Below are 14,800 nucleotides of genomic sequence, written 5' to 3'. Positions count from 1 at the left end.
GTCCATATGCTGATGCCCGGCAGGGCTGCTGCACACTTCTGCGCCTGCTGCAGCCCAAAGCACAGCTATGAGAAGCACTGTGGTGCAGACACTGACCATTCAAGGCATCACCGCAGCCTCCCTCGTAAGCGCCCAACTGATGTGCGGGGCTGAGTTCACACTCAGCGAGGAAAAAAAATCAGAGGGTGCTTTTTGAAGAGAAAGATTCTGTGATAAAAGTTCCTCTTTCCATTTTCTGCAGCAAAACGAATCCCCCTCCTTGGCACGTTATTCATTCACAGAGCTTGGTTGGACTGTAAACCAGCAAAAACCACTTATCCACTATGTCGGGGAGAACTGGGGTCAGCAGTTCATACACGGAGAGGGCTCAGTAATTAACCTCATCAGAATACATAATTGCTAAACACGGTTTCCTGATCTTCCACTGGACAAGCAGACCCCACTCGTTACTCTCCTGAATCCGGCCACAGCACAGAGGGAGGAGAAGAAGAGAGGATGGAGCTGCCATGGCCTGGATTCACTGAGAAGCGCAAAATGCTTTACAATGCATGAAAGAACAAAATCAAACAATAATAAACATTAATTATTCTCTGTCCAACAACAGTCTTACCCCGTTCCCAAATTGTACAGCGAGAGAACACACCCCTCGTGCCTTTCAGCATCACATGTCACATGGATATGTAGCAATGAAATGCCAGTGGGATATAAAGCAGAATAATTCACACGCCCCAAACACATCACCCTGATGTGTTCCTCTGATGTCCAGGTTTTCATTTCCATATTCATCTACACCTCAAAACTGTGGAAGCGATATTATTCTGAGCTTTGTGTACAAAACCTCTCCCCCTGACCGCAGCTGCTGTCGGATGGATGGGTGTCTGTGAAGGACTGCTGACAAGAGGTACCACACACCCAAACAGACAGACAAACTCTTGGACAGAAGAAAAAAGCACGAGCAACACCAGACAGCTGTCCATGTCCCAGCACACACAGCCACAGCCGAGACCTGAGCTGGACAACGAGGAGGCACACGCCAACACTGGGATTCACCCAAACCTGGGACAGCTGAATGGTGGTGGTGGTATGGAGAGTCACAGCAGGGGAACCTGATGGCCATCCGCGCGTGCTGTGCGTGCTGTTAGGCTACTGCAGCTTTGCTTGAGAACCTAGCTGTGTGCTGGCGTTAGCGAGGAGCCCTTTGGCCAGCACAGCTTGGCCACGCTGCTGCCCTCGGTTCTCTGGCACAGGGGTTGGATGTAAGCCCTACCCCAGCAGCCCAGCCCTCCCTGGCGCTGCACCAGCTGGCTGCAGCCACGTGCCCGCGGCAGGTCAGCAATTAACAGGGCAGATGATGGCGTCCCAGTGCCTGGCTCTGCGCTCTGCTGCCATTTAATTACTCGCAGAGATGCAGCTCATTTGCACCAGCAGCTACTGCTGTAACGAGGTGAGGCACGCAGCGATGCTCACCCCTTCTGGCCCCACACGTGGCCTGCAGCAGGGCTCAGCATTTCCCTGGCACCCAGAGATGGGTCAGCAGTGGCCCTCATTGTTCTCCTCACCCAACATCTGCATGTGGAGAGCTGTGAATGTATGCACTTATCAACAATATATCATTAACAGTTGCAAAATACTCAGCAAAAATACGAAAAATGCTATTTCTTAAGGGCGTTACTCAAAACAGTTGAACGTTATGTTAGGTGTGCTAGCCACTTATCATGGCACGTATCAGCTATTACAGACTGCCCCGTTAATGTTCAAATGTTACAAATCCTGTCTCTTGGAGCCTATTCAATTGCATGTCAAACATCTTTACATTAATTTTTTAAGATTAAACAGTCGCAAAACAAAGCACGTTCTTCATTTCTATGCACACATCAAGTCGTTTAGAAAACATAATGATCGCATCTTCTAACACAAGAGCAGAAAGCAGTAATGACAGCCATGTGAGCTCCTTCATCCAAAAAGCAAGATCATCGAGTAGGAAAACACCGTTACCATCATCTTTGCTTTTTGGATTGTGTACAATATAAGCATGAACAGTAGGCAAAAGCTAAACCAAGAGAAAGCAAGGATTATTATTAATTTATTTGGTAATGCTGGTATATGCTGGCTATCCCATACTTACTTTCGGTAGAGGTAGCTCTTGAAGCATTTGGTTTTCAAATTTAGATTTAGTCTGCAAGTTTAAAGTCATGCTTCTGCCGGCATGCATTGCTGAAAACCCTCCAGAGTGCAGCATGCCAAGGCTAACTGTGTTGTGTTTGTAAGCAGCGGTCTGAGTAGAGGAAACAACCACGTGACAGGATATGAACACACATGCTCCTTCAATTAAGTATCACACATATATGGTTAATTTCACAAAGTTTTAGTTTAAGCAAACAAACAGTACCAAGAAGTAAATAGCTTTTTGATGCATGCACTGAGTCACACGGAAGCAAATACATTGCTAGTTGTACATAAAATGGATACCATAAAAGACTTCAACGCTGACAGCAGATGAAATATGTTCTTATCTATATTCTGAGAACTGCGGTATATAACGTGGCACAAGTCCTTTACTTTGAAAATACGGCCAAATTTTGGTATGTCTGCACCACCCCAGCTGGGCCAGAAAACACGTCTGGCATAATGGGGGAACTCCTTCATGGGATGAGCCTGCAGGCATGCATCCCTGTGGGCAGCCTGCCCCGAGCTGCTGGGTGCTGCAGACAGCTGGAGGCCGGCTCTGCCTCTGCAGCATCGCTGGGAGCGGGGCATAACTGTGCGACATCACCAATGTCAGCTTTCCGCCAATCAGAGCATTTCTTAAGCACCTACCCACTGTAAGCTACTAGTAAAGATGCTTCTAAAGCATCTGGGAAGAGTTTATTGCTACCAGAACCTTCTCTACCTGGCTGCTGTACTGCGCCTGGGGTAGGTGTTCTCCAACCTGTTTCATGCAGCACAGGGAACCTAGCTGAAGGAAGGAAAGAGCTTCAGCCTTTGAGCCAGTTCAGAAAGGTTACCCACTTAACCCTTAGTGGTATTTTAGTATGTGTCACATCTGAGCAATTGGGAGGGGTAATAAAAATATCCACACCAAACTCGTGGATATCTAGCATGAAATACGTAGGCAGACACATTTTGCTACGAACCTATGCATCAGAGCACAGCAGCCTTTCACAATCACTGTAGGCTACGAAGTAAACCCAGATTCATAAAGTAGGCCATTAAATAGTCAACATCATTATAAGAAATCATGCACTGTCCTAATTGTGTTACGTTTCGGATAGAAGATAAATGGGCAAAAGCTCCTATTGCTAAGAGGAGTAATGATCATATTCCACGTTAAAAGCAGTGGCAGCGTATTTCCAGTAATGCTTTTCGAAGCTAAGAGAGAGCTTTAAGATGCCTCTGCTAGCAGCAATCTGAAAACTAAAATTATTACGATTTTTTTTTTGGTTGATATTTTTCCTCGTTTTGTTTTACTGCAAAGACGTATCCGGCCTCTTCCAACGCTCTCGAATCATTACGGGAGCGGCGGCCCTCGGCAGCGCCCACACCTGCTGCGAGGAGGGATGCCTCGGTTGGGCAGGCAGCAGCAGGGCTCCTCCCGTGGGGCTCTCCCTGCCGCTCTGCACACAAAGACCCCCGCGACGCCAACGCGGGATTTCATTACTGGGAGCTCTGGCGGTCACCACTGCACGTGCAAATAGTTTGAAATACCAAAACACACGACTAAAGGCATTAATTGCAGAGAAGTGCCAAACATACCCTGTCTAACCTTCTAGCTTCTATATGTCTAAGTAGCTGTTGTCTCCAGTCAGCAGGCATTTTAGCACAGCTCTCATTTCCCTTCACAGGGGTGGGCCTTGTCTTTATATCACTGTTATCGGAAGGCTTGTCGCCATAGTTACCCAAGTTATAGTCTGATGGTATCTTTTCCAGCAGAGCCGCCATGGTAGGCCTCGCTGAGACCGGCCTGGTTTGAGAGGTACCATAACTCTCTGTACTGTAGCTTCTTGCGGACAAGGGCCTCCTTTGGGTGAGGTTTTTAACGGGAAAGCTGCCGGTCTGGGCTTTCACTTCTTGGTAGGAAGGATGCTCGTCTTCGTACCTGCCGTTCCTCTTGAGGAACTGGGACTCGGAGACCGAGATGCTGCCCTGGCGCTCCACGGCCCCGCGGTACGGAGCCCGGCCATACCTGTCGCCGGGGGGCAGCTCGTGGGGCTCGCTCACCCTGCGGAACATGGACATCTCGGTGGAGCTGGCCAGAGAATCCGCCCTCCTCAAAAAGCCCGGTCTGGAGCCCTGGCTCGTGAAGGGCGTGCTGACGGCATCCTCGTTCACCGACGGCTGGGAGAAGGAGAACATGTGCTCCACGGGCGGGTAGCCGCGGTACGCCCTGGGGCTGACCAGCTCCTGGGGCAGGTTCTTGCTCTGCGGGGCGATGTACTCGGGGTTGAGCTGGAACGGCGGCGGTAGCCTCTTCTCGGCTGTGACCTCCACTGCTCCCTGCGGGTTGAAGCTTTGGTCAAACTGGTAGACCTTCTTCGTCACGGACGACTTCTGCTGCGGCTGCACCTTGACGCTGCCGTATGTCAGCAGCTCGTCGTCCAGCATGGGGACCGACTGGCTGCGGGACATGCTCAGCATGCCGTGCTCCGGGCCCAGCAGCTTGTCCACCCTCTCGTGGGCTCCTACAGTATCGTTACCAGATGCATAGTTTTCTAAAGGTATATTATAAACCTTGTAGGTACCGATGTCTATCTCGTCGATACTTTGCGATTTCTTAAATTTGTTAGTTTTTAAATCCCTCATCATCGGAGAAAGCCTTTCTGTACTCTTGCTGATGGAAATAACGCTTTTAGAAGGGTCTGGGCGACAGTGGATATGTGAAAAGACATTTGTGAGGCTTCTGTTAGCATTTGAATCGTGATATTCCCACGCTATTCCGGGAGCGAAAGTGCTAGTTATCTCAGGAGACTCTTTGACATGATCTTTCCGCTCGGGCAAAGGGCTGGTGGTGGGGGTGCTTTCCAGTTTGGAAGGAAAAGCTGTCCTGTCTTCGAAAGGACTAGGGGTTCTGGTCCAATTTTGCCAAGGGTTGGGAGGAGGCACTTCAGATTCGTGTGTGTTTCTGAGCGTCGGCTGCTCCAGCTCCAGAGGAATGCCAACTATCCTGTCCTGCCTAATCAGCGGCCTGCGCCCATGCGCAGATGTGCTTCTAGATTTCGTGCTTAGCAGAGGGTTAGCACTGGGGTTCTCCACCGCACTCTCCTCCGCCACGAAGCCGGTGTTGTCGTAGTGTGAACTGTCATTCCAGCTGTCGGTGAAGGTCTCACTCAGAGGACGCCGGTCGGTGCGCGGCGGCACGTTCCCTGCCGGAGCAGATTCCCGTTGGCTCAGTAATGGCTTTGTTTCGAGGGGCTGTGGAAACGATTGCACCAGCCTGCTGAAATAAAACAAAGCAAAACAAGGTAAAATGCCCTTCGTTAGAGCACAGAAGCCGTCAGCAGAAAGACACACTTATAGCACGATTTAATATTCTCCCATCTGTACTCAGGCTTTGGGATCGTATCGTGAGATGTGCACCTTATGTCACTGATCTGGCATGTGCCCGCAGCAGTATGTTGCACTGGAGCACAGATGCTGGAGGTATGTACACTGAGAAAATAAGAAGCAAGTCAGAATTCCTGGATGGCTCAAAGCCAAACTCACACATAAATCCAGCTGAACATATTTTCCTGCTTTAAAAATAACCTTCTGTGAGCGCAGGGGAAATGTTTTACACTTGCAACTTTTTTTTTTTTTTTAAACAAAGCTACCAGATGGAGTTTGTGCATCTTCTCACCACCAAGATGCTACACATCTCCAGTAAGCAGACTCCCTGTGTAATGCGAAGGGCCTGTGGGTTTCATAAGATGGAGCTACATTTGGGTGACCAGAGGCAGGAACAGACAGAGCAGAGTGTGTCCTTGAACGCAACAAGAGCACTTTCCAGTTGCTGATGGCCGGTGCGGATTACAACTTCCAATCAGCTACATGGAGGCTCAGGACAGCATGAATGAGAGACACGCACTCTGTTAACAACACTAAACTACAGCCAGCTGCAGCTTAGGACCACACAGAGCGGAATAATTACAGCTCAATTATTAGGTGTTTTTAGGGCATGGCTATTGTACACGGTTGGAAAAGCAGCTGCAGAATTATTGACGTTTATAGAGCAGGAAGGAATGGCCAACACTCTGCAGCCTGGGCTCGTATTGCCACGTACACCCCAAGAAACCTGGGGTAAAACCTTATTGTTTTGATTTGAATGTGCTAACAGCTAGCACACGATCAGTCCGTACGTGTGTGACAAGGTAAGACAAAAGGCAATCAGAAGCTGTGTTAAGAAAGAGGCTCACACCTGTTCCCCCACAAAGAGTTATTCACTGCTTCTTTAGCCGTTGTCTGCAAGGACCCCATTTTAACATGCGCGTTGGAGGACCCTGAGGAAGCCTGGGAAGGGGAATAGTCTGAGTAAGTGCCTGAGGAAACGCTGTTATTCAGACAATGGATCTTATCTGCTTCAGACTCATCTGTCGACTCTGAAACAAAACACAGCAAACATTTTCAGGAGGTGATGTTTGGAAACTAAACTCCAGAAAAAAAACATTTTCAAATGCATACTATGGATATGGATATATATATGTTTGTGTGCGTAAATACATACAAAATACATTTTATAATCAGTGAAGTGTAGAATATGTAAGATTCTATCTATGCAGATTATGTATGCTCCCATCTAAAAGGTTGTAAGTCAAGTTAGTACCTTTCTTGTCTTTACCCAGAAGAACAAGTTTGGGTGGGTACAACGGAGTCTCTGGCAGGGAAGGACGAAGTTCCCCTATCCTCATCTCACTGGCAGGATGTCCAAAGGCATCCTGAGGAATACAATAATGTAGAGTAAACATAGGAAACAGTGTCAACAAACATTTCAAAGCCTTCTTTTCATGAATGTGACAACACACCGACACCCCACCAGACAGAAATAGTCTAATCACAATGATTTGTCAGCTGAAAATTCCAATCAGTCCTACAGAAATACTTCTAAAGTTATGGTGAAGCATTCATTCTGAAAATGTGGACAAAACAGATGGAACTTGTAGGATACATCAAGGCCGTGTAAACATTTTTGATGAAGCAGAAGTCACAAAAATGCAAGCTGCCAGTAGAAATAAATAAAAAAATAATATTAATATCTACTTCTAACTTCAGGAATAAGTGTTCCTCATTCATTTGTGGCACTAGTCCTTCCATAGATTCAGGTCATGATATTGCTACACTTCATTAAATTAAATAATTTGGGTTTCAAAAACTCCTCAGGAGTTCAGCAGTTCTTTCTGCAGACTTTCTAAGATTTCCCTGCACAATGTTCTACAGTTCCAGACGGCAATAGGATACGTACTGAAAATAACGTACGCTAAAAAGTGGAAAGAAAACGAGATGGGGTCTTAGTAAGAGGTATTTTAAAGGAGTGCTTTTAAATTAGGCTCGTGGGATAGCCAGAAGCAGGAAATTAAGATGAAAACAAGCAATTTGGGGGCATTTTTTATGTCACCACCAGGAAAAAGTTCAGAAATAAGAAAGGTGCTATTCCCAAAGATAGGTGGTCTGGGGAGGCAGGGTTGGAGAGGATGCTAAGTGGAGGGATGGCAGAGGTAACCCTGTGCCGAGGAGGAAGACGAACAATATGGAAAACCCACATTGGGTGTTAGTGTGTGGGATCAGGGGAACATCATGGGGAGAGAACTGATGGAGATGGGCATAGCAGGACTGTGCTAACTAACACCAGTGAAGATCCTTGTGGGAAGGAGTAAGAGAAACATGCATCGTCTTGGAAGTGGGAGGATGAGCCGTGATTTTGTAGAGGATGGAAGCTGGGGAAGGAAAATATCCAGTGAGAAAGAAGACATTTTAGAGAGCTACCAGGAGAAAACAAAAAATTAGTAAAGAAAATGAGGAAGGAAATGGTTATAAGAAACACAACTGGGAGGGAGCTTTCTCTTGTGGAGACACGATGGGGATCCCTGTGCCCGGACCTTAGCTGTAAAGGTACTCCAGTGATTACGGGTCACACAGCTTTAGAGAGGAGTCAGTAAAGGCAGGAGATGTAAACATTTAGAGAAACAATTTAAAACGGAGTACCAAAACCAAAAATGCATCACTGAAATGTAAAATTTTTTTTAATTTTACTTGATTTTACCCATAAGGAAACCTTGAGGAAACTAAGCGCCATTAACTACTTTTGTAACAGTAGTGGAAACGAAGATTTGTAGAAGCATTTGCTGAGTGAGTTATTCTTGATGAATGTAATTAGATTTAAAAAACAGGTACGTTAATCCTTCTGCTTTTGGTGTACTACTGGAGATAGTACCATGCCAACACAGAAAAGAGAAGGCATCCTCACAACCCATTAACTTTACCCCATCAGTGCTAACGTTTATGCAAATACAGCTTCGTACTGATTGTATGCTGTGATACTGCAGGATTTTACTGCCTTGATGTACAGAGCTCCCCTGTGGTGCACGTAATTTCTCACGTAAAGTACCAGTGTACATACAACTCAAAGCTAGCAATAGTGAGTAGCCTTTTTCCAGTGCAGAACAATCATTTCTACTGCAGTGTAACAAACTTATCATGCAAAATGATTTTTGAAAAGTAACAAAGTGCATACATTCAGGAGTGAGATTTTCCACTTTTGAAGCATGGTGCATGCTTCAAACTTATTTCTTGTTGTACCTCTGAGCTTTTTGTATGCTCTTCTTTCTCCTTCCTGTCCAGAGTCGATTTATGAGTGTTGTCTGTATCAGACAGGTGACTCTTATGGAATTCTTGCACCTAGAATCCCAATATTGTGCCATGAAACTTTCAAAAGTTAAAAGCTCAAAATAAATCTACTTGCTGTAAGGCAGGATGAACCAGCAGTTCCATTTTTGACATAACAATGAACACAGATTTTATTTTAGGTGTATGACTTTATGAAGTTTTCTATGCCATATTCTTTCTTTTCTATCATTTTAGCCTCCACTCTGGCAGTTCCAACAAAAATCAGTACATTTTGGAAAGAATTAGTCTGGCATTTGTGAACATGCCATGGAAGTGAAAGATGTAAGAAACCCCAACCATATTCCGTTTGCTACTACTTTGCTTAAAAGGACAAAAAGGGCACTAATGGAAAATAAAAGGTATTATTGGATAGATCAGTTGTGAGGACAAAGGAAGGAGATAAACGTAATTGTGTTTTATTCCCCAGGTCTAAACACAGAAGGATAGATGCAGAGGATAGAAAAATATGGCGAGCTCTTTCCCAAGAGAAAGTGCATGGCAGAAACCAGCAAAATAATCGGGAAAGAGAAATACTGGCTGACAGCATAAAAACAGCAAATTAAAATCTAGAGAGCTGTGATTTTTGAAATAACCTCATTCTTAGTGTCTGCTTGCAAAGAACAAAAAGACACTGAACAGAGCAGCCCGGGGCTCGGTGCAGATGCAGCACATGCAAGGCAGAGGCGATGGTGCAGGGCCATCAGCCTGGACGGGACCAGAGGAACAAGGGTAGAGGAACAACCTGCTGAGAGCTGGGGCAATCTGAAAGATGCCACGCCAGCCATACAGAAATCGAGAAGCAAATGCAACAAATAACCAGATCCAGGCCAAATTTACTTGGTCCAGGTTGTACTAAGGTTTTAATGAAAGAATAGAGATCACAGATAATGCAATCAGAGAGATTCAGAATACCCTTCAATAGAAGTGAGACTAACTCAGGCCCAGCTGTGTGGGTGTAGGACAAAGCCTTGCTGTGCCCCTCACCCTGGTCACCCCTCTGCAGGTCTGGGCTCCCTTGGCTCTGTATGTGGAGAGCCACAAAGCCTGGCTAACAAGTCCTCTCCTGCCAAGACCACAAAATGCAGCCTGCCTGAAGCCATACATGAAAACCAGTCATAGTATTTTGCTGATAGCAATTACCAGGCTGACCAAAACAAAATGCAGTCATCAATCTAGAAATGTAGAGAGTCCCCAGAATGTGGGATTATCCCACAGGAATGCAGAGCAGAGGATCTGCCATCTGTTCCATAATCTGTGCCACTCTCCTGCCACAACAGCAGCTCCCAGGAAGGCCATTCCATGGCCACAGACCCGAGGGCTGTCCCATGCAGAGCGTAATGATGAGATGCAAGTCCCACTCGGGGACAGAACTGGTGAAAGGAAAACTGAATGCAGAACTGGGATCTGAAGGTGGGGAATGAAGGAACCCTCAAACACATCTCAGCTGGTACAGCAGCCAGCACACCGTCAGCCATCTCCAGCAGGCATTCCCATGCAGCAGAGCTCTATAAGAAGACACGAGTTTGCTGATCTGGTGACATAAGTACATGAGGAGCAGACTGGGACAGGGAGTTTTGGGGGCACTATGAAGTGAGACATAACAGATCCTGAAAAACAACTGCCATGGGCAGGTAGGGCTGTTTCTGCTCTATGTTTCTGCTTTGCAGCCCCATGGACTGGCCAGCAGCTGGAGGACTGCACACACTAACCCAGACTGCTCCGGTGATCAGAAGTACAGCATCCCCAAGCACTGATCAGAACTCCCTACAGCCAAAGATGCCAAAGTCTGTAACGATCCTTCTATTGTGAAAATGTTTTACTTTAAAAGACCAAGCCTGTTTGCCAACATGGCCGGAATTCTGGAAAGAAAAACTGCAGATGCTATCCAGCCAGTGCTTAGTCATGAACTGCAGAGGATGGCAAACCTAGTAGCATCTTCCTAAGTTATAAACCATGGTCCTGTTCTGTTCCATATGTGGTCTTCAGTGTGAGGACAGAAGGCCCAGTGCTGCCCTGAGTTACAGCACCTCAGGCTCTGAATTGCACTCCCTTGTTCTCCCATCTCAGGAGGAAACCAGCCCTCAGTCCACACAGATATGCACCCAAGGGCAGACGTACCACTGGGCTTGCTGCCAACAAAGGGAGTCTCAAGTCTCTTGGAAAAAAGTCCGTGTATGTTCCATGAGGCATAGACCAGGCCCACTGATGGCACAGAGAGCCACGACACAACGCTGCACCTCCTGAATCCTCGTGCAGGACCACTTCAGTGGGTTCACCCATGCCTCAGACTGAATTTCTGGAAGGAAGGCTTTACCTTGGAAACAGTCCTGAATAATGCCTCTAACATCCAGACTCTTAGACAAGGTCAGGCAGGAGTCAAAGTAACTCAGAATTAACTTTAAGACATTTGACATCCTATTTGGAGAAAGGTCTCTTGCAAGTCAGACCTCCAGAACAGAACAGCATCACCTTCCTTCTGTGACTGGAAGCCATCAATGTCATAACCTCAATAAAGATGCTCTGTGCTAGGGAGAAGCCATATGGCAAAACCTGATAATGAAGATATTTCTGGCTCCTTGTTAAATATAGGTCATTTTGTTGCAAAGTGCCCATCAAGGCACGGCCTAAAAGCAGACACAAACTGAAAACCTTCAGGACAAATTGCCCTCCCAGTCAAGAGAGATTGTCGTTGTGCATCTCAGGGGAAAACAGCTCCCATGACGGATACATCAATGAATGAACTGAAGCCAGGCAGCCCAGGGGAAATAAAAGCATGCAAAGTCTTTCTGGAAAGGCAAGATGAGTTTTAGAGACTCTCTAGAAGATCTGACTAAAACAAAGCAAAAAGAACACCCTTCTCTCTCCCACTCCCAATCCCTAAAACAACGTAAAGCTGAGCAAGTAATGAAGAAGGAAGTTAAAAGGATTGAGGTCTTGTTTTGATTGAAGTGAGATGAAGGTCTCAGCAGACCCAGCACAGCAGCTGCAGCAGATTACTCAGAAGAAAACCATCTCTTCTTTCTACACAGTGCTAATAAACCTGCTAGGAATTAACACGAGGGGTGGAATGCTGCACGCTGGGTTAGAAAAGAGGTTTTTTAAAAAAACAGAAACCTGAGAGTCATGCAGAACACTTTTCTCAGTCCATTCGTACCAAGAATATTAACTGTAAAGATCTTAGTTGCCAATTTTTGGTATTCCTCACTATCGCTCATGGAAGGGGTACGCAGTGCTATCCCAACCTTCTTTTTGGCTACAAGGTACATCTTTCACAATGAAACACAGGACAATGAACAGATTTATTTTAAGTGATGATTAATTAAGAAATTGCTTATTATTACTGAAGGTGGAGGGTGATGCAGGGGGTTTGAAATGTACTTTGTTATTCATTTCAGATGCTCCCTTTAATTATTTAGAAACAATTTTGTGAAGACACACGTGTAAATTAATTGCAAGAAAACTCAAGAGAGATCAGAAAAGAAACCAGCTGATCTGGCTTCAGGGGATGAAAAGCGAGCGTTGCACCTGAAATTAAATTACCTTGTTATAAGATACTGTCTTCAGTCTAAATCTATCAGAACACACCTGCATTTTCAAACTGTATTTTAACTTGAGGCTTGAGATCCTGTCTCCTAATTATCTGCAAAGCAAATGGAGCTTAATTATGTTTTATTTAATATGTTACAACTGAAATCATGCCAATATTATTCACAAAATCATTCACACATTTTCTACACCCCTTCTTCATCTTTACACGGGATGCCAAAGAGAATAACACATATACACCATCTCGCTTTCCTGCCATGAAAGCTTCCCAGTGATGTTATCTGCCCGAATGACAAGAACACTGTTTTGTTCCTGTACTGATGAGCTATTTTGCTGCTGGTCCTTTTAAAGTATTAGGGAAACCAACATCTAGGCAAGGTCTACCATCTCCAGTATTGCAGTAAAGGAGGGTGAAAAACACATTTACATTGGTAGGATGGAAATAGTTCATGTGTTCTGTGTTAGAATACAGTTTGTAGACCTGTCCAAGCACCTTGTAACCTATCAGTAAATACTGCCAGAGTGAGAAATATCCCGTGTGTAAGCTGTACCTACATAAAGTAAGCTATTAATATGAGGGCATCAATGAGCAGATGTCCTCTACGATCGAACTGCAGCTGCTGACGTCAGCTTTGCACAAGTCTGTGCAGTATTTTGGAATTATCTTTCATTAAATGCATTTAGGTCAGAACAGAAAACTCTCACTATGCGTGCCGTCCCACTTCTGGCCAACATACACGGCTGGGTCGTGCAACACTCTGAAAGTCACTGGGCAGCACTTGCTCTACAGCTCCCTGCAGTTAGGAGGTGCTTCTGTTGACTTCATTAACTTTTGACAAGGCTTGTTGGCTATGCATTACATGCAGTCGGATTATAAGCAGCAGAACCTTATGGTATAGCACTGTCAACAGAACGAACTGATTTTTCATTTACATATTGTTGCAGAGATACAGTTAAGTCTGGGGTGTAACTCATAATCAGTTCCATTTTCTCACTAATAGGCAGGTTGGCCATATCATCAACATTTAGGAGAGAGCTGGTATATATCAATACAAAAATTCAGATCTAGCTAGATTTAAAATCAAAGCTTCAATCTGAAAATCTTAGTAGCATTGGGGGAAGAGCAACTCGGTATAAAACTAGGTTTACTTTGCAGAATTAAACTAGAAGCTTTAGGCAAGAAGCTCACAGCAGATGCAGCACAGCATTTGAGGGAGTTATACTAAAACCCCGTCTTGAACTCTTGAGAGGAACAACGATCCTTTTACATTACCTCCACTGAAATCTCCTTTGGTGCCATGGGCCACTTGTGCTCATACTTTTCTTTCACAGTTTGTTCAGTGTTGGCGGTTGGTGCTGAGTTCTCAGGCCGTACTCCATGGCTTGTTTTGCCCACCAGATTTTGAACTGATTTTACCATATTCTTTAAATCCTCCGGGTATGGAGTGGGATAACGTTTTAGATTTATTTCAACCTGAACATTCATAAAAAGAATTAAAGCACAAATACAAAATGAAAACAGCATGCAAACTAAAACCATGGTTACAGTACTATGGCTAAGTGCAAATTCCTCAAATTGTTATTAGTCTATTTGAGGTAGGCTGTTACGTACACCTAACCCTCGTGGATTCTTCAGTTCTTGGACCAAACTTGGCAATCAGTTACACTGTGGCAACCTATAATGGAATTTCAGTGACATAAAATAATGGATGGGCATGCTCCCCTGCAAGCCTATCTTTCACCCTGGGAGAGTGTAGCATTTTAATTCTGCACTTGGCCTGAGAGTACTAACGTATTAAATCACACTTCTCCAAAACGATACTGATGCAAATGCAGAACTAATCTAGCTATGCTCAGCATACAGAATTAATCAGAATTATCTATAATAGCTGAGAACAGAATCTGATCCACTGGGATCTACTCGCTCCTTGAGATGTGTAATGTACATAGATACACTCAAGTATGTGAATTCTGCTCCTAAGTATACAGAAATACAGGAAAACAGACTTAAACCACTACAGAAAAGTCAGCCTGTGTCACACTGAACAGTACTTTGACTGACAGAGCTACAGATTTCCTACAACAATCAACTCTTTAAGCTTTTTGTTTTTATCACTCAGAAGTAAAGAAATACTGTAGTCATCCAAGTCCAAATCAATCACAGCTTGAAGAAGACAGCTCTACAAAATCTCAGGGTTGAGCAACAGGAGAAGAGGGGCGTGACACAGCACTGTCAGCAAACTGCTCAGAGGGGACAGGGTGGCAGGTTACCAGGCCAGGAGTGATCCAAGCAGGAAAGGACACCTACATGATGCTGGCCTCTCCTTACTCCTCCCCATCCTGTTACAGACCTCTTTTGTCTGCTCTACGTCACATCCCATCACGAGGAGAGATGCTGGGG

At 45.2% G+C, this 14,800-nt stretch overlaps 1 protein-coding gene across 1 annotated transcript in view; it reads right to left on the bottom strand.

The window, feature by feature from the left end:
• LRRC7 (leucine rich repeat containing 7) overlaps positions 1 to 14,800 on the bottom strand; it is a 90,414-nt gene that overhangs the window by 9,029 nt on the left and 66,585 nt on the right. Inside the window, exons 18-23 of the mRNA XM_031554881.1 lie at positions 13,673 to 13,873; positions 8,767 to 8,865; positions 6,797 to 6,908; positions 6,392 to 6,572; positions 3,754 to 5,434; positions 2,126 to 2,275 (exon numbers count right to left, since the gene is read on the bottom strand). Of these exons, the coding sequence (XP_031410741.1) occupies positions 2,126 to 2,275; positions 3,754 to 5,434; positions 6,392 to 6,572; positions 6,797 to 6,908; positions 8,767 to 8,865; positions 13,673 to 13,873 (2,424 nt within the window). The remainder of the gene's footprint in view (positions 1 to 2,125; positions 2,276 to 3,753; positions 5,435 to 6,391; positions 6,573 to 6,796; positions 6,909 to 8,766; positions 8,866 to 13,672; positions 13,874 to 14,800) is intronic.

The sequence above is a fragment of the Meleagris gallopavo genome, chromosome 10 (assembly GCF_000146605.3).
Source record: "Meleagris gallopavo isolate NT-WF06-2002-E0010 breed Aviagen turkey brand Nicholas breeding stock chromosome 10, Turkey_5.1, whole genome shotgun sequence".
Taxonomy (NCBI): Eukaryota; Metazoa; Chordata; class Aves; order Galliformes; family Phasianidae; genus Meleagris; species Meleagris gallopavo.
This window is presented reverse-complemented; position numbering and strand designations above follow the sequence as displayed.